The sequence below is a fragment of the Microchirus variegatus genome (genome assembly GCF_963457635.1).
Source record: "Microchirus variegatus genome assembly, chromosome: 16".
Classification (NCBI taxonomy): domain Eukaryota; kingdom Metazoa; phylum Chordata; class Actinopteri; order Pleuronectiformes; family Soleidae; genus Microchirus; species Microchirus variegatus.
This window is the reverse complement of record NC_139817.1, coordinates 21,816,017-21,837,108: the sequence shown is the minus strand read 5'-3', so window position 1 is coordinate 21,837,108 and position 21,092 is coordinate 21,816,017. Positions and strand designations below refer to the sequence as shown.

Sequence of the window (21,092 nt, the reverse complement as noted above, 5' to 3'; positions counted from 1 at the left end):
CTCCAAAAATGGTCACATTTTAGAGACATAGTATAGTATGACGTACTGCATAGTATAGTGTGACGTTTTTGTCAAGTTTTGGACCAAAAAAACGTTTTTCAAAAAAATTGTCAGAATCAAAAACGACATAGTATAGTATGTCGTTTTTGTCCAATTTTGGACCAAATTTTTTTTCTCCAAAAATGGTCACATTTTGGAGACATAGTATAGTATGACGTACTGCATAGTATAGTGTGACGTTTTTGTCAAGTTTTGGACCAAAAAAACGTTTTTCAAAAAAATTGTCAGAATCAAAAACGACATAGTATAGTATGTCGTTTTTGTCCAATTTTGGACCAAAATTTTTTTCTCCAAAAATTGTCACATTTTGGAGACATAGTATAGTATGACATACTGCATAGTATAGTGTGACGTTTTTGTCAAGTTTTGGACCAAAAAAACGTTTTTCAAAACAAAATTCCGATTTTGGACGACATAGTATAGTATGTCGTTTTTGTCCAATTTTGGACCAAATTTTTTTTCTCCAAAAATGGTCACATTCTAGAGACATAATATAGTATGACGTACTGCATAGTATAGTGTGACGTTTTTGTCATGTTTTGGACCAAAAAAACGTTTTTCAAAAAAATTGTCAGAATCAAAAACGACATAGTATAGTATGTCGTTTTTGTCCAATTTTGGACCAAATTTTTTTTCTCCAAAAATGGTCACATTTTAGAGACATAGTATAGTATGATGTACTGCATAGTATAGTGTGACGTTTTTGTCAAGTTTTGGACCAAAAAAACGTTTTTCAAAAAAATTGTCAGAATCAAAAACGACATAGTATAGTATGTCGTTTTTGTCCAATTTTGGACCAAATTTTTTTTCTCCAAAAATGGTCACATTTTGGAGACATAGTATAGTATGACGTACTGCATAGTATAGTGTGACGTTTTTGTCAAGTTTTGGACCAAAAAAACGTTTTTCAAAAAAATTGTCAGAATCAAAAACGACATAGTATAGTATGTCGTTTTTGTCCAATTTTGGACCAAATTTTTTTTTCTCCAAAAATGGTCACATTTTGGAGACATAGTATAGTATGATGTACTGCATAGTATAGTGTGACGTTTTTGTCAAGTTTTGGACCAAAAAAACGTTTTTCAAAAAAATTGTCAGAATCAAAAACGACATAGTATAGTATGTCGTTTTTGTCCAATTTTGGACCAAATCTTTTTTTCTCCAAAAATGGTCACATTTTGGAGACATAGTATAGTATGACATACTGCATAGTATAGTGTGACGTTTTTGTCAAGTTTTGGACCAAAAAAACGTTTTTCAAAAAAAAATTCAGATTTTGGACGACATAGTATAGTATGTCGTTTTTGTCCAATTTTGGACCAAATTTTTTTTCTCCAAAAATGGTCACATTTTAGAGACATAGTATAGTATGACGTACTGCATAGTATAGTGTGACGTTTTTGTCAAGTTTTGGACCAAAAAAACGTTTTTCAAAAAAAAATTCAGAATTTGGATGACATAGTATAGTATGTCGTTTTTGTCCAATTTTGGACCAAATTCTTTCTCTCCAAAAATTGTCACATTTTGGAGACATAGTATAGTATGACGTACTGCATAGTATAGTGTGACGTTTTTGTCAAGTTTTTGGGCCAAAAAAACGTTTTTCAAAAAAATTGTCAGAATCAAAAACGACATAGTATAGTATGTCGTTTTTGTCCAATTTTGGACCTAATCTTTTTTTCTCCAAAAATGGTCACATTTTGGAGACATAGTATAGTATGACGTACTGCATAGTATAGTGTGACGTTTTTGTCAAGTTTTGGACCAAAAAAACGTTTTTCAAAAAAATTGTCAGAATCAAAAACGACATAGTATAGTATGTCGTTTTTGTCCAATTTTGGACCAAATCTTTTTTTCTCCAAAAATGGTCACATTTTGGAGACATAGTATAGTATGACGTACTGCATAGTATAGTGTGACGTTTTTGTCAAGTTTTGGACCAAAAAAACGTTTTTCAAAAAAAAATTCAGATTTTGGACGACATAGTATAGTATGTCGTTTTTGTCCAATTTTGGACCAAATTTTTTTTCTCCAAAAATGGTCACATTTTGGAGACATAGTATAGTATGACGTACTGCATAGTATAGTGTGACGTTTTTGTCAAGTTTTGGACCAAAAAAACGTTTTTCAAAAAAATTGTCAGAATCAAAAACGACATAGTATAGTATGTCGTTTTTGTCCAATTTTGGACCAAATTTTTTTTCTCCAAAAATGGTCAGATTTTACAGACATAGTATAGTATAACGTACGACATAGTATAGTATGACGTTATTGTCAAGTTTTGGACCAAAAAAACGTTTTTCAAAAAAAAATTCAGATTTTGGACGACATAGTATAGTATGTCGTTTTTGTCCAATTTTGGACCAAATTCTTTCTCTCCAAAAATTGTCACATTTTGGAGACATAGTATAGTATGACGTACTGCATAGTATAGTGTGACGTTTTTGTCAAGTTTTTGGGCCAAAAAAACGTTTTTCAAAAAAATTGTCAGAATCAAAAACGACATAGTATAGTATGTCGTTTTTGTCCAATTTTGGACCAAATCTTTTTTTCTCCAAAAATGGTCACATTTTGGAGACATAGTATAGTATGACGTACTGCATAGTATAGTGTGACGTTTTTGTCAAGTTTTGGACCAAAAAAACGTTTTTCAAAAAAATTGTCAGAATCAAAAACGACATAGTATAGTATGTCGTTTTTGTCCAATTTTGGACCAAAACTTTTTTTCTCCAAAAATGATCACATTTTAGAGACATAGTATAGTATGACGTACTGCATAGTATAGTGTGACGTTTTTGTCAAGTTTTGGACCAAAAAAACGTTTTTCAAAAAAATTGTCAGAATCAAAAACGACATAGTATAGTATGACGTTTTTGACCAATTTTGACCATTTTTGTATGATATGCTATACTATGACGTTTTTAGCCATTTTTGTATGACATACTAAACTATGACGTTTTTGACCATTTTTGTACGACATACTATACTATGACGTTTTTGACCATTTTTGTAAGACATACTGTACTATGACATTTTTGACCAATTTTGACCATTTTTAGACGACATACTATACTATGGCGTTTTTGAATATTTTTGGACGACATACTATACTATGACGTTTTTGACCATTTTTGTACGACATACTATACTATGACGTTTTTGACCATTTTTGTAAGACATACTATACTATGACATTTTTGACCAATTTTGACCATTTTTAGACGACATACTATACTATGACGTGTTTGACTATTTTTGGACGACATACTATACTATGACGTTTTGACCATTTTTGGACGACATACTAAACTGTGACGTGTTTGACCATTTTTGGACGACATACTATACTATGACGTTATTGACCATTTTTGTATGACATACTATACTATGACGTTTTTGACAAATTTTGACCATTTTTGGACGACACTATACTATGGCGTTTTTCACCATTTTTGTATGACATACTATACTATGACGTTTTTGACCATTTTTGGACGACATGCTATACTATGACGTTTTTGACCATTTTTGGATAACATACAATACTATGACGTTTTTGACCATTTTTGAACGACATACTATACTATGAATTTTTTTACCATTTTTGGACGACATACTATACTATGACGTTTTTGACCATTTTTGGACGACATACTATACTATGACGTTTTTGACCAATTTTGACCATTTTTGGACGACATACTATACTATGACGTGTTTGACCATTTTTGGACGACATACTATACTATGACGTTTTTGACCATTTTTGGATGACATACTATACTATGACGTTTTTGACAAATTTTGACCATTTTTGGACGACATACTATACTATGGCGTTTTTCACCATTTTTGTAAGACATACTATACTATGACGTTTTTGACCATTTTTGGACGACATGCTATACTATGACGATTTTGACCATTTTTGGACGACATACAATACTATGAAGTTTTTGACCATTTTTGGACGACATACTATACTATGAATTTTTTGACCATTTTTGGACGACATACTATACTATGAATTTTTTGACCATTTTTGGACGACATACTATACTATGACTTTTTTGACCATTTTTGGACGACATACTATACTATGACGTTTTTGACCATTTTTGGACAACATACTGTACAATGACATTTTTGACCAATTTTGATCATTTTTGTACGACATACTATACTATGACGTTTTTAGCCATTTTTGGACGACATACTATACTATGACGTTTTTGACTATTTTTGGACGACATACTATACTATGACGTTTTTGACCATTTTTGGACAACATACTATACTATGACATTTTTGACCAATTTTGACCATTTTTGTACGACATACTATACTATGACGTTTTTAGCCATTTTTGTATGACATACTAAACTATGACGTTTTTGACCATTTTTGTACGACATACTATACTATGACATTTTTGACCAATTTTGACCATTTTTGGACGACAGGCTATACTATGACATTTTTGACAATTTTTGTACGACATACTAAACTATGACGTGTTTGACCATTTTTGGACGACATACTATACTATGAGGTTTTTGACCATTTTTGGATGACATACTAAAACACTATAGTATGAGATTTTTGTCAAACTTTGGATGGGATGCTATACTATCTTTGGACGACATTTTGAAAGACTATACTTTGACATTTGTGTTAACCTGATCTGGATTTGAACCCCAGCCCTCCACACCAAGGTCCGCTGACTATACCACTAAGCTATATTAGCACTGACAGAATACTCTAGAATTACATTTTTTTCAAATCCTGTACGACATGCTATACTATGACATTATTGACAATTTTTTTACGACATACCAAACTATGACTTTTTAACCAATTTTGACCATTTTTGTATGACATGCTAAACTATGACGTTTTTAACTATTTTTGGACGACATACTATACTATGACGATTTTGACCATTTTTGTATGACATGCTATACTATGACATTTTTGACCATTTTTGTTCGACATACTAAACTATGACGTTTTTGACCATTTTTGGACGACATACTATACTATGACATTTTTCACCAATTTTGACCATTTTTGTACGACATACTATACTATGACGTTTTTGACCAATTTTGAACGACATGCTATACTATGACATTTTTGACCATTTTTGCACGACATGCTCTACTATGACATTTCTGACCATTTGTGTACGACATACTATACTATGACGTTTTTGACCATTTTTGGACGACATACTATACTATGACGTTTTTGACCATTTTTGGACGACATACTATACTATGACGTTTTTGACCAATTTTGACCATTTTTGTCGACATGCTATACTATGACATTTTGACCATTTTTGTACGACATACTAAACTATGACATGTTTGACCATTTTTGGACGACATGCTCTACTATGACATTTCTGACCATTTGTGTATGACATACTATACTATGACGTTTTTGACCATTTTTGTACGACATACTATACTATGACGTTTTTGACTATTTTTGGACGACATACTATACTCTGACGTTTTTCACCATTTTGTACGACATGCTCTACTATGCCATTTCTGACCATTTGTGTACGACATACTATACTATGACGATTTTGACCATTTGTGTACGACATGCTATACTATGACGTTTTTGACTGTTTTTGGACGACATACTATACTATGACATTTTTGACCATTTTTGTACGACATAGTATACTATGACGTTTTTGACCAATTTTTTTGTCAAATTTGGACAACATACTATACTGTGACTTTTTTTGTCAAAATTTGGACGACATACTAACCTATGACATTTTTTTGAGTTGTGATGCGATATCCTTGTCCTCCTTGTACTATCTTTAGCGCTGGTGATTCTGCCGACAGCGACAAAGGATCACATCCGTCCATCATCTACCGCTTTCTCATCCTGTGCAGGGTGCTTCTACACGTCCACTTGTCCACCTGCCTCATGCATAAACACATTCATGTTCAAGGCTTGTTGCAAATTGAAAATGTGCATAAAAACAGCAAACCTTCTGTTGCAAACCTCCCCCAGCGTACAACTTACAACCAGCAATGAGGACAAGATTTTGTGTTTTCTGCTCAAACTTTATTCTTGTCCAAAATACACAAGTGATTCAACTTTGGTTCACATCTAAAGGCCTCGAGGGCCAAACAGTGATTTCCTGCTAAACATTTGTCTTCACCACTGGATATTAAAAGACACTGTTTACATGGCAGCCCATCAGACAAATGCTAAAATATGATATTTTGGTCTTATCCTAATGGAAAAACAATTAAAAAAAAAAAAAATCTAAGATCATAGACCAATGGGGTAAACATCCAGGTCATTATTCATACAAATAAATGCTTAAATACAACAGCCACATACTGTATTAATCATGTAGAACACAGTGAGTATTACATCAGACTAAAGCTGGGTCAAAAGTTTACAGCAGTGACTCAGCATTCTTGAGCCAAACGCCTCCACAGTGTTCAGTATTTGAGGTATAAATGTGACTTTTAATGTGAATGAATTGCGTTTCATTGCCTGCAGTGACACAGACGTCCACACGGTGGCGTCACTGCTCAAGCTGTACCTGCGGGAGCTGCCAGAGCCTGTGATTCCCTGGACTCAGTACCAAGACTTCCTGGACTGCACCAACCTGCTGGACGGCAGCAGCACAGAGGTAACGTGGCAACAGTGTGTTTATACTGTACATGTGTGTGTATATATATATATATATATATATATATATATATATATATATATATATATATATATATATATATATATATATATATATATTTAAATTGTGGTTAGGTTAGGTTAGGGATAATTAGTGGTTTAGGTCAGGGGTGTCCAAACTTTCCAACAAGGGCCAGATTTACACTAAACGTGACATACAAATGCACCTGTATATATTAATCATTGTCAGAATTGTAATGAAATCTAAGCTGCGCAGGAGAGAAAAAAATGAAAAAAAAATCTGCCTTTGTCCTTTCAGGGTTGGCAAATGTTGGAGAAACAAATCTCTCTTCTCCCCAGAATCAACTACAACCTTCTCAGCTACGTGTGTCGGTGAGTAGAGGCTGCAGCACTGAGCGTCAGTCCTGATAAACACACACACACACACACACACTCAGCTCCATGTACATAATTATGCTTGTGGCGTGTGTGTGTTTTGTCTCCAGGTTTCTGTTTGAGGTGCAGCAGCACTCCAAAGTGAACAAGATGAACGTGGAGAACTTGGCCACAGTGATGGGGATCAACCTGCTCAAACCTCAGATAGAAGATCCCATCACTGTGATGAAGGGTGAGAACACGCACACACACCTCACTCATGGATACAGGAATCATACAGAAATCCACTGAAAAACTTTACAAATGTAAGAAAATCATGATATAGAACCACTCTCGCTAAAACAGAAAAAATGCCTTTATCATTACCCATGTTGATATTGTAGTGATTTTGGGCACTGACTTAAAGGTGACCGTTCTTTATCTTCACTGATTAATCTTATGTCTGTGTATTTGAATTGTACAAAAAAAACCTGTCTAAGAAATCACATTCAGCTTGAGAGAAGTGAATATGAAACAAATCTGTGTCTGTTTTCCTTCACAGCGACTCCTCAGATCCAGAAGTTGATGACAGTGATGATCAGACAGCACGAGAAGCTGTTTCCTCTCTCCAAAGACGTGCTCCCCTCCCCTCCCTCCAAAAAGGCAGAGAGCCAGAAGAACACTCCCCGCAGCTTTGTGGGTTGGGAGTCTTCAGAGGTACGTGAAGTTTTGTTTTCGGTAAATGACTTTTGACTGTGGTTGTAACTAGATTTTACTGTTGTTTTTCAGTCATTTTAGAACCAGTCTGTTGTTTATCTCTCCTCTGACATCTGGGAACTGATGCTCACTGGATAGTTTCTATTTTTCAAACCAATACAGCAATGTCATGAGTGAGGGAGCAGTGTTATTTAAATGGACTGAACACTGAGGGTTAATTATGAGTTTGACCTCTGACTCTGAGATCACCTTCCTGTATTAATCGTCTGTGATGTGTTGACCTCAGATGGGCGATGCATCGCTGTCGGAGTCTCCAGAGGAGGAAGAGGACACCGACAGTCCAGGTCCAGACAGAGGAAACCCCAAACCCCAAACCCTGTACGCAGATCATCTCTCTGCTGCAGCAGACGACTGGCCCGGGAACCCCCGCAAACGCACGCAGACCCTGCCCACCTTCAACTGCCCCCTCACGGGAACGGTAGCCAAGGCCGACGCCATAAACCGCTGGAGTCGCATTCAGGAGGGCGCGGAAGAGAAGAGCGGGACATTGTCAGAGGACATTTTTAAGATCCTGGACCTGCGCAGCTCAATGTCGTTGTTCGGGGGGTCACACACGAGTAAGAAGAAGGGAGGTGATGAACCCACAGCCGGGAGAGAGAGCAACGGCACGGGTTCTTCATCCCACATACCTGTCGTCAGTGAGCCCCAGACTGTCCAGGTGCCGTCCAGTCACAGGAGTGTAGAGATGCTGACAGTGGGAGGTTCAGGTCAGCAGGTCAACAGCAAGTCTGAGCTGAAGAAAGACAGCCAGCCACTCGTCAACAGGTGGGTTACAGTGACGCTCATACTTCACTAATAACTGTCAGACTCTCACTAGTCTTCACATGTGGTGCACATTCTTTCAATGTGCTATAGAGTTCTTTATCTATTACTTTACTTAAAGGGCCAGTCTGTAGGATTTAGAGGGGAATGAACATCTTTCTTATCCAAGTGTGGATCTACTGTTCAAACATTACAAGACAACCTGGCAGGGAAGAGAACCTCCTCCCATGTAATATGAAAGGCTCATTCTTAGGTAATAATCACAAAACTGTTGATAATAAATGAAAGAAAACATCATTTTAAATCATTGTGTAGGTCCTTTACACCCTGGACCTTTGCAAACATGTTGGAGTTTGACCTCAAAACACAAAGAAGTGCCCATGAAAAGTCTCAAGGCCAAATTCTACTGATATATACATACATATATATATATACATACATATACGTATACATATACATATATATATATATATACATATATATACACATATACATATATATACATACATATACGTATACATATACGTACATACATATATACATACATATATACATATACATACATATATACATATACACATATACGTACATATATACATATACGTACATACATACATATACGTACATACATATATATATATACATACATATATACATATACACATATACGTACATATATACATATACGTACATACATATATATACATACATATATACATACATACATACATACATATATGCATATACGTATACATATACATATATATATACATACATACATACATACATACATACATATACATACATACATACATACATACATATATACATATACATACATATATACTACAATTACTACAATTCTACTGCTCAAAATGGGATAGATTATTGTTGACACCACCCACCCAGGCACTGCTGCTGTATACACACAAACGCTCTCTCACTCAAGTATGATAGTTTTGCTTGACAGAGCCTGTTTTCTGCTTACAAAGACAAATCAAATCAAATAGAGACAGAATAACAATGCCAACAACAACAGAAATCACCCAAAGTTATGTGCTATTACAGCTGTAAGAGTGTAAGAGTGATTTTGATTGATTGACTGTATATTCTATATTCTTAACCCCCTGTGCTCTTCAGTGTGCAGCTGGAGAACAAGGAGCTCAGGGCCACGGTGGCAGAGCTCCAGTCAGCTCTGGAGAAAGAGCGCCACCGCGTGTCCGCTCTGGAGACCTGCCTGAGAAATGCCGAGCGCACTCGAGACGAGGCCCAGAGGCGCAACGAGGAGCTGAAAAGAGACATTCAGCAGTTCATGTCTGGGAGACCAAAAGCTCCCACCTAATGGTCCTTTTCAGACTCACTAGTGTACGGATTCATGGCCACATTCATCTCAACAGAGCTTATGTCACATGAACTGATCGTGAACTATTCCCCTCTGGTGAAATGGCCTTAGGTTGTTTTCATCTGAGCTCTGTTTGGTTCTGAAGATAATTTATTGGCTTTATAAGACTTTCAAGGAGAGGTTTTGAATGCAGAGGTGACACCACTGAGATGTTATGCTCTCTTTGATCAGAGCAAAACTGGACTGTATTAAAAAAAAAGTGTTTTTTTTGGTTGATGCGTAAAATAAGTTCACATTCGTACTAACCTTTGGTGATGTCCAACATTTTTAGGTGAATGACTTTTAATAAAAACCAAGCAGTTTACCTAAATGTCAAAGTGTGGTCTTCTGTGAACTGTGGTTGTAACTGGAGTTTACTGTTGTTTTTAAATAATTTAGAACCTAGTCTGGTCATTCTCTTCTGACATTTACATTAACAGGAGAACTAATACAGCAATGACGTGAGGGAGGAGAGTTATTGGGTGTTAGCCCAATCATTGGAGTGTGATAAATAGACTGTGGTAAGCTGATTACAGCTCGGGCATCTATGACTTCTGTGTTCTGCATGAAATAATGCAAAGGCTTCACTGAGTGCATGTATGCAAATAAAAAAAAACGTAACTTAAATGTGTTTCTTATCAGTCATAAATATGTGAAAAACTGTTTTGCTTTTGTTTGATTCAAGGTCGTCAGTAATGATGGTGACATCACGTCACAAGGATCTGGACTCTTGTTTTGAAGCCTTGAGATTCGAAATGAACATTATCTGCAACCAGGCTCCTATATGACAATATCAGCTGTCAATCGCACTGGTGTCCACTCGTATGTGTCTCACTTTGTGATTTATTCTATCACTAAATCAGGTGACAAGCGGAAGCTCATTCACCCAGAGACTTCCATACAAACAGAGTTCTTTGTTTGCCCCCTAGTGGCTTTTCAATATATTCTTATTCTTGGTTGGCTTCAGGAAAAAACCCCGACAACGATATGTTTTTTATTTAAATCTATGGCTTGTGTCAAACTCACATCTGGCCTTATAGTACATACAGTATTTGCCTCGCAAGATAATATATTATGGCTTTCCTGCTCTTCCAATCACACACTTGTTAATACCACACATCGTGTTGTATCACACGTATACAGAGATCAAATGAACAACACAGAACCAGAACCAGATAGGGATAAAAGAGGGCTCACCCTCACATTTGTACAAAACCGACGCCAATAAAAAACAATTCCTAAATGAAACCCTTACATCCGGAGCAAGTCAGATATTTGGAGCCAAATGAAGTTAAGTTAAAAGCTAACAAGTGATGAAGGCATGTTTACGCTGACACATCAGGCCTGTAGTATGGTCTACAGCTGTGATCTCTGCATCAATGAGTTTAATTAAACATGGAGAAACCATCTCTCCTTCATCACACCGTTCAAAAATTAAGCAAAGATATCTGCGTTGCCATTCGGGACGGGAATCGGTATCGGTCAGTATCGGAATCGGTCACTGGATTGGATATCGGGATAGATAGAAATGTAGAATCCGATGCAATACAACAATCTCACATGTCGCAAGCTTCACTATGCACAAAAACCAGCAAAAGCATTTTAGCCGAGTCATGTTTGGGCTATTTGTTGAACAGTTGGAGAATGATGTCTTTGCAATGACTCAGCACAAATGTGCTGCGTCACACTGTAGCTCATGAATGGCAATGGTATCATCAGACTATTATTGATATCGGTATCGGACACACAGAAAAGAGCTGGTGATGTCATTTGAAATATTCTTGTAACGTGAACACTTGGACATCAGCGTGTTTAGAGCTAGCTTCAAACAAAATAAATCATCTTTGAGGGGGGGGAAAAAACAATGCTGTGTACTTTGTCTTTCCACATCTGCTTAAACAAACAAGTCGTGGTTTACTGCAATCACACCGGGGGGTCAATCAAGATGTCAACTTCGGGGGCCTCTCATTGATGCGTAATGAGCAAATGCCAATGTGATGGCAGTTGCACATGTGGTGGAGGCTTTCACTGGAATGTTGGAGTATGGTGGTATCGTTGTGCCAAGTCCATTGTTTGTTCTGCACAAGTTGGCACAAGTTGAGAAATATTCCACTTTCCATGTGGCCGTGCAGGGTAACCAGCTCTGCTAATATATGCTTAGATTTGATAGTGGGGTTGCCAACGTCCTGATAAGAAAGTAAGGAACGGTTTTATTGTTTACATTTGACACTTTACACTCGGACCAATTAAAAGTGCCATTTTTCTGTTTGGATTGTAATCAATGACAGACTGATCGACAGCCGCCTGACAGCAGGAGGAGGAGGATTTTATTTTCCCTTTCATTAGTGGACTGTAGTCACGTTGGAGAACAAAGGAGTCGAGATTTCACAACAAGATTAAGCGGTTATTAACAGACAAAAAGCATGATCGAGATCATGATGACAGACATAAACTCATAATCCAAATAATCTCTCCCTCTCTCTTTCTATCAAGTTAACACATGGTTATATACAGGCCTCTATCCAATGTGATCACAAACTAAAAAACACAACTAGAAAACAACTATTCATTGTTTGATGGCTCGTGCATAGACTCGTGTAATCTATGTCACTGTTTTAAACTGATGTATCTGTTCAATAAGGAACACACAATTGTATCTTTCAAATATGGAACAAATCCTTATATATATATATATAGCCCTGCTGCTATATGGTGAAATATCAGACATCTCTTTACATAAAGATGCAAAGAACTGCTCCTCTGCTCACCCCCTCCCTTCCCTGAGCGCTACGGTATCCTCAGCCGGTCAAATGTCGTCCTCGTCGTCTTTCTTTGTGTCAGCAGATGAGGTTCTAGTATTTATTCAGATGTATTAGTGTGTCTTTTGTATATCGTATTAGCTCCGTCAGTGGAGGCGGGACTTCCGCTACAAGTAAAGCGACACTTGATTTGTTCTCTCGGGTTTGTCCTTACAGGCTCCCGTAGAAACGGGACCGTATCTATGTTCCCCGGGTCCTATGTTCCCCGCTTTGTATGTGACCGGGGAACATAGGACCCTTTCTCTAACCCTAACCCTAACCCTAACCTTTTTCAAAAAAAGGGTCCCCTGTTCCCCTGTCACATACAAAGTGGGGAACATAGGACCCGGGGAACATAGGTACGACCCCGTAGAAACATGGCATCTCGCTGCTAACAGTGGCAATGCAACATTGCCTACGAAAATGAAACAAAAACTATTATACAGCGACTAAACCATGCAGGAGCACATAATATGTCTAAAAAAGTGGATTTTGGGTGATATAAACCCATAAATACTATGCAGTGTCCCTTTAAGAAGTACATGTGAAAAGTTAAAGTCACTAACCCACATAAAAATTACTACTAACTAGATTAGAGCACCATTAACATTTTCATTTCACTCTCAACAGAAGATATCTTTTAAAAAATAAAACTGCGTGTATTAAGTGTGGCCAATAAATCCCCGACTAACAAAACAAGCATGAAAAACGGAGACACACATAAGGCATCACTACAGTGATTTATGGTGAGCTGCGTGACACTCTGCGCTGCGTGTGGCCTTCAGAATTTAGAGCAGCGTCTGGAAACGGCCAACTTCCTAGAGAGAGTTACCATTGTTGCTAAACATAATTTGACGTGCTGGCGGTTGGAAAGTCAAACAAAAGCATCGAGCAAAATTATGCAACAGTGACACTAAACAGAGGGCAGGGCAAAAATGAGTTCTCACAATGCTCCATGTCAGCTGAAAACGCACTGTATTGTGATGATATTATACCATGAGCTAGTTTTGAGAGTCACGTGAAAATAATTACAACAGTGCATTTAACATCTGTCGTCTCTTACGAGGTTCAGTCTCGAAATAGCAAACCCTGGCTTTCGTAATCCCGCATTTGTTACACCTCCAGGTCCTTGAGAGAGACCAAGTGTGGGACCTGATTGCATTATGCTAGCACACATTGCGACTATCCTGCCGTCAGGAAGAGGTGATAGTTTGTTGTGGCAGCAGATTAACAGCGTGACAGATAACAGCAGGTCTGTCAATTGTCAGCCAGACGGCAGATGACTGGCAGAGGCAGGAAAAAGTTCATTCCTTCCTTTCTCTGTGAAGCACGGCAATCAGGAGTGTATCTGCAGGTCACACAAAGAAGCTCAGGAATGACGGATTCTTGTGTAGTGGAATGAAGTTTCGGATGACGTTGTTCAAATCTGCCAAGCAGTCCTTGATGTTCTCATCCGAAAACATCCGAGAGACATCTTGACCCCATGTTGGTAGCCAGGGACCAGTCTCGTATATTTTGTACGGTACGTCCATATGTACAGTAGTGACTTGTTAGATGATGGCCGTCTTCCCACTTGAGTCACCCAGTGTCTGTGGGGGACCGTATCTATGTTCCCCGGGTCCTATGTTTCCCGCTTTGTATGTGACCGACATAGGACCCCATAGGACCCTTTTTTTAGAAAATGGACCCCGGGCACATATGTTCCAAACCGGGAAACTCCCTCTCTCACTGTAACCCTAACCCTTACCCTACTCACCCTAACCCTACCCTATCCTAACCCTAACCCTTTACCCTGGAGCTCCACACCCAGGCTTCCACAAAGTGGGGAACATAGGACCTTTTTTGGGAAAAACAGGACCCGGGGAACATGGGTACGACCACATCTGCGGCATCACTTGCTGCTGTCAAAATTCTATCCACCACCCATGAAATCTTATGACTCCACTTGTCATTCTGGCTCTCGCATTGTTAAGGCCCTTCTGGTGCACAGATAACCCGTATGTCAGACACCATGTCCACTTACCAGAAGAGGAAGTATGCACTTAACATTTCAGCTAGCATAACATCGTTGCTTTGTCACTTGCAAGACAAGTCATCATTTTATGTTTCCTTGATGTCCTCATGAGCTATACTTGAAATGTTCCCCAGACTATTCTCTAACATTAAGGCCACACACCTCATTGCGTTTCAATTTCATTTGAACATTTTGTCGTCTAATAGATATATCCTGTTGCATTCAACAATCTCAACAGACCGCTGGTGTATGTTGTCAAAGCGAAATGGTCAATAGAGCCCAGACAGCAGCTCGCAGAACTCCACCATTTACAAAGATAATAAACAAATGAAGTATATCAACCCCGGAGCACCCACCCAAACAAAATACGCTTCCACAAGGAAGAGGCTACAGGACATGTTTACGAAGTCCTCATTAAGGAAGTTGTGAGATAACACACGCTTGTGCATCACACAAAGTTGAAGGCATGCACGTCTGCACACACACACACTCGCGCGCACGCAAACACACACTCGCAAAAGAGACCATACGCACTGAGCAATGCAGAGCCCACCATATCATAGATAAGGGACAGAGAGAAAGAGCTGGGAACAACAGAGCGGAGCACAGAGAGACTATACTGTAAGACCTGGAGGAGCAGGAATAGGAAGGGTCAACACCACCACTAACTGCTGCCAGGAGAACCACAACTTTCTTTGGCTACAGATGAAATGAACGCAATTTAAATTAACCTTTGGATTCAGAGGTCCAGTAGTTGCAGTTAATATTTTATTTTATTATTATTATTATTTTTCAATTGCTGCAAAACTTATTGATCAACAACCACCGAGGGCATAAGATAGAAATCTGATTGTCTGCCGATTGTTTTTCCCATGGCGAGCATTTGGATTTCTCAACCGGTAACCATCTGCAGCTCCCAGACGAGGCTCTTGCTGTTTTCCATCCTGGTACTTCAGGAGCTTTTCTGTGGCGAGAGCAGTCCAATCTCCAGCACCCTTCAGAGGCATCGCCCTGCCCCGGGGCTGGGGGACGGGAACGGGCGGGCGGTGGATCCATCACAGCTGGAACAGGACAGCAACGTGGACATGCAGAGTCTCCTGCAGAGCCTCAAGGAACAGTTTCTGCAGAACTTCAACGTGTCGGGCTTGGGTCCTCCACTGCCTCCTGGAAGCACCCGAGAGGAGCCACCGGAGTACATGATGGAGCTATACAACCGCTTTGCTAATGACCACAGTGCCATGCCCTCCGCCAACATCATCCGCAGCTTCAAAAATGAAGGTACGGCTCATATGCTCTTATAAATGAATTCAAACTTAGAACTATTTATATTTTATTTATTGAAATACTACTTTTATTTTCTTCATCATATTTAGGTCTGCAAGGGCCAGTCAGTATAAGTAATGACACTCAGTAATGACTCTTACTTGCCTTGGTATCAACCCTCTTACTTCTCTGCTCAAATCCTGTCAAAATCATTTTACTAAAGCAGAACTGATTGATAACAAGCAAATGATACCAAACTAAATCTAAATTTGGCTGGGATAGCATTGGGATATAAAGGGGATTGAACGACAAATTGCACATAAGTTTATCTTTAACCACTTGTTTCCTTTCTCTCCCCAGATTCATCCCCCACTGTTGTCGGTGTTGAAGGCGTGAGGCGTCACCCTCTCCTCTTCAACGTGTCAGTCCCTCGTCACGAACGCATCACCACGGCCGAACTGCGCCTCTACACCCTCGTCCAGACCGACCGCCACCTTTACGCCGGAGTCGACCGCAAGGTCACGATCTACGAACTGGAGTCGCACGAGCTAGACGACAACATGACGGACGACAACACCGTGACGGGAGATGCCTTCAGAGGGGGAGGAGAGCAGATAGAGCGCGCAGAGTTGGCTTCGCGACAGGTCTACGGCACTGATAACGGGTGGCAGGCGTTCGACCTCACTGCTGCCGTTCAGCGTTGGCACAAATCGGAACGTGGCACCACGCACCGGTTAGAGGTGCACATCGCCAGTATGGCTAATGATAATGTTCAAAGTATATCTGAGGACAACAGAAGCAGGGATCCACCTGAAGGAGACATGAAGATTGATACCAGTCCTGAGGAAAAACACAAACCCCTGCTGATCGTTTTCTCTGACGACCAAAGCAGTGATCACCGCGAAGACAAGCGGGAGCTGAACGAGATGATTGACCACGAAACCTCTAACATGGTCCTGCAGAATGACCTCGAGTCAGGCCTATGGGGTGAGGACGGAGAAGGAGAGGTTGAGCCCGATGAGGAGGAGCTCCTACAAATGCGTTCCAATCTGATCTACGATTCAGCGTCCCGCATTCGCCGCAATGCCAAAGGCGACCACTGCAATAAACAGAGTCTGTTTGTAGAGTTCAAAGACATTGGTTGGGACAAGTGGATTCTAGCGCCCACTGGTTACGACGCGTTTGAATGCACTGGCATTTGTTCATTTCCGCTGACGAAGCACGTGACGCCCACCAAGCACGCCATTGTCCAGACGTTGGTCAATATCAACAGTCCTCAGAAAGCGGCGCGAGCTTGCTGTGTGCCCACCAAGCTGGACCCCATCTCCTTGCTGTACCTGGATGACACAGGCGTGGTCACCTACAAGTACAAATATGAGGGCATGGTCGTGGCGGAGTGCGGTTGCAGATAGTCCGTGCTTTAAGAGAGCTGAGCATGTTACAAAGTCTTTACGCTTACCGTCAGAGGAAAGACACTGAACAAACAATACGCTGGAAAAGGAGATAAGCGAAGAATGTTTTTGCGACAAAGGGACAGCTGTCGCAATCTCTCTAGTGAGACTGGAGCCGCACATTCACTGTTCATGCAACTCGATGTGGAAGTGTTTTGAAGGGCAAAACAGAAACAAAGTACACGGCCAAAGACAGCGGAGAGACAATGCGCTGCTGATCTGCAGTCGTTGGTGGCTAACAGTGACCATCACGATTTCCCAAGGACCCAACCAAGTACATCCGAGTGTGCGAAGCCTGGTGGGAACTAGTGGGCCAGCATTCCCCCTCCCTCTACTTCCCCCCTGACATCTGTCTTCCTTTCTACTTATCTCTGGACTCCCCACTTGATGCGAACACTAATCAGCACTTCATGTGTCCTGGTGCAGCGAAATGACCTCCCAGAGGCAACCTGACAAGACATAAACTCTGTGGGCCCACCTCCTGCCTTCTGCAGCCTCTGATACGTAGGTGCTGTGTGGGGGTCGTGGTGGCAGGGTTATCTTCCCTAAACCCCGCTTCCCACGTCACATGCCTCTTTTCCACTTCCTCCTAGCTAAAGTGATAGCAAGGTGTTGGGGGTTGAGAAACATTTGAGTGACTTGGAGAACTGGACGTCGAACTGGACGTCGTTGGGGGGGGGGGTGTCTTTTTAAGGTGGCGAGGCTGAAGGTTGGGGGTACACAACAAGGGGGCAGAGGTTGTTCACATTCCTAGGTCACAAAAATGTTTTACTAGCTCAACTCACTGACCCATCATGTACCCCCAACATATCTCATAACTCTTCCGCCAAGTCATCCATCAATTTTATGTTAAAAAAAACATTATCACCTGTAAGCTAAAACCAAGTGTGTAAATGGGGGCACTTCCTGTTTGGAAACCCCAAAGAAAATACTATTATTTCCTTTAGTTTAAAGCCTTTTGATACCTCTGCTGCTTGTGTCAATTAAAACACTATTTATTGTTCTAATTTATTAATTTTTACAACAGAGTAGATATATATATATATATATATGTGTAAATTTGATATAAATGTAACTTTGATACTTAGTGTAGAGTAGATTTTGTAACCATGACAAAGCATTTGCTGCACAAAATGATTTTTGTTGAGAAGAGCGATGGTAACAATTTGTAAAATAATAAAGGACCTGATGAATGGAAAATGAAAATGTGCCTGTTGATTCAATTTGCACAACACGTTATTCAGAGTGAAAATAAGACTAAAATCTTTCCAAATTATTTTGACAGTAAACTGTATTATGGTCTATTTCCATGAAGCAACCATCACTCCGTCACCTTTCTTTTCCAACCCTTCACGGGAAACACATAATGTGTTGCACAGCTCACATTCAGATCATTCCGTCTGACAGTATCAGCTCGAGGGTCACGGTTCATACACGACACACAAACAAAGAACCATGGGAAACTGAGAGGAACGTCTGCTAATGAACAAAATGGATGGTCTGCTGCTCACGCTGACAGCTGTGACTGCAAAACCTGTTTGTGAATGTGAACAAAAGACAAAGCTCCAGTTTATAGGAACACTTAACGTGATTGGGATTTACTCACATACACTAATAATATCAATAAAGGATACTGATCAAATAGCTCTGGAACGTGTTAAACTTGGTGTATGTGTAATTAAGCATGTATGTGACACTAATATATTTATAATGAGGTTGTATTTTTAAGGTATAAAGTGGATGCAGTTTGAGATATTTGTGCACTTCTATTAAATATGTATATAAAATAGCTATTTCTAAGGAAAAGTACCCCTACCCAGGCCACAGTGTCAATACACTCACAAGGTTGTTAGTTGCTTAAAATCCCAAATCCACCAAAATCCAATAATTTACTCATTGGATCATAAACTACATCCCCAGAAAATTTCATCCAGATATATTATTTAAAGATGCCATATGTAAGAATGTGGCCAAAAACGGTTACTACATTCAAATTCAAAATACCGGTGTCTTTTAGGTTTCGTTTTCTGACGTAACTGGCAACCCGTGGTTGCTCGGCAGCTGAGACTCTACTGGCAGTAGGTGGCGCCACATGCCGAAAACATGATTTCAAAACATAAACATGATTTGCAGTCTGCAAAATATTTTTTTTTAATGCGCATATTTTGTCTGTACTGTTGTTGTTGGTGAGTTCAGTTTGTTACATGAACATTATTCCTGAGTCTCTGTGACATATTAGGAGGATTTTATGGCCAGTTGCTTTAGATTTATTACATAATGCACCTTTAATTTTTGAGTTACACAGCTCATAAACAAAAAGACAAATGTGTCCAAATACAGACCTTCCTTAGTGAAGGTTAAAATAAATGGTGGTACATCAAACTTCCACCTCAGATGCACCAAATATCAATCGATCTATCTATCGATCTATCATCAATCAGCCATTTTGCCCCCACACTGTTTGTCGTAGCTGAAGCTGCACGTTTAAAAATGCCATTAGAAATGATCTAATGATGCTGCTGGAAGCCTGCTACAAGCTTTTTGGCATCAGCCCACTAATGACAAGTGGAGTGGGGAATGAGTTTCAGAAAGCCCAGATTGACTGACTGACCTCCCATGTAGGACGAGAGCAGAGGTCGTCTAAAAATGGTTACATGTCAGAGAGCAAGGAACCTCAGCCAGTCACTGGGACAACAGGCGGTCTCTGCTATGTAAAGCTCACTAATTGAATATTTACAGTATGGTGGACGAACTATAAAACTGGCCTCTGTCAATGAATGGCAAACATTCAGGAAATGTGGTGAAATAGGAAGTCGTTGGTATTTACTCTGACGATAAGGAGCACTGCAGAGTGGTCTGTGCTTTTTCTTTCTCTTGTTTTGACATGGCTGCATCTGTCAAAAAAAGTATTTTACCCTCACGGCAGGATTTTGGGCCAATTCCAATTCCTATCTTAACCCTCAATCTTGACTGGCCCTCAAAACCAAGTGTTGAGGGTTATTTTGTCACTTAGAAATGGGACACCCCTTAAATGCAGATACGTCTTCAGACTGTAGGGGGCAGAATAACGCGAAAGCTGCGTCCAGTCTGTCAACTCCAAAAAAGAAGAAGAAGAACACACGTCACGATTATTTATTTATTATTTTATGTCAGTCAAGTTATTAGGTTGTCAGTTAGTTATAAGATGATACTCATACAAATACCACAACCACGGACATATTCAGCTGACAGTTACCACACACCACGACTTATTGAAGGGTAAACGATAGCAAACGATCGCTTTATTGACAAAAGATCGTGAAATAAAAATAAATGTGACTCAACAATGACGTCAGTAATCCATAATATGGGCCTAAACTAAGATAATACAATGGTTTTCATCATTTTTATATCTCTATTAACAAAGAAAATACTTAATTTGTATCGCACTCGCTTCGCTGCTTTCTACGCCATCTTTCTTATGTGAAAACACGCAATGCATTCTGGGTAGCCCTTGCTCCCAAGGGTGGTCTCGGAAAATGTCAATATTGAGGGCG

At 39.5% G+C, this 21,092-nt stretch overlaps 2 protein-coding genes across 2 annotated transcripts in view; both read left to right on the top strand.

The window, feature by feature from the left end:
- Positions 1-9,991, top strand: part of arhgap25 (Rho GTPase activating protein 25) — a gene marked incomplete at both ends in the record, with an annotated part of 34,731 nt that extends 24,740 nt beyond the window's left edge. Inside the window, 6 exons of the mRNA XM_083903219.1 lie at positions 6,604-6,736; positions 7,055-7,128; positions 7,242-7,363; positions 7,673-7,827; positions 8,114-8,652; positions 9,790-9,991. Coding sequence (XP_083759345.1) covers positions 6,604-6,736; positions 7,055-7,128; positions 7,242-7,363; positions 7,673-7,827; positions 8,114-8,652; positions 9,790-9,991 — 1,225 coding nt within the window. The remainder of the gene's footprint in view (positions 1-6,603; positions 6,737-7,054; positions 7,129-7,241; positions 7,364-7,672; positions 7,828-8,113; positions 8,653-9,789) is intronic.
- Positions 9,992-15,714: 5,723 nt separating this feature from the next.
- On the top strand, positions 15,715-17,517 carry bmp10 (bone morphogenetic protein 10; the record flags this gene model as incomplete). The annotated part of the gene is made up of 2 exons (XM_083902200.1): positions 15,715-16,120; positions 16,466-17,517. The coding sequence occupies 2 exons, from the start codon at positions 15,715-15,717 to the stop codon at positions 17,515-17,517; spliced, it is 1,458 nt and encodes a 485-aa protein (XP_083758326.1).
- Positions 17,518-21,092: the final 3,575 nt, after the last annotated feature.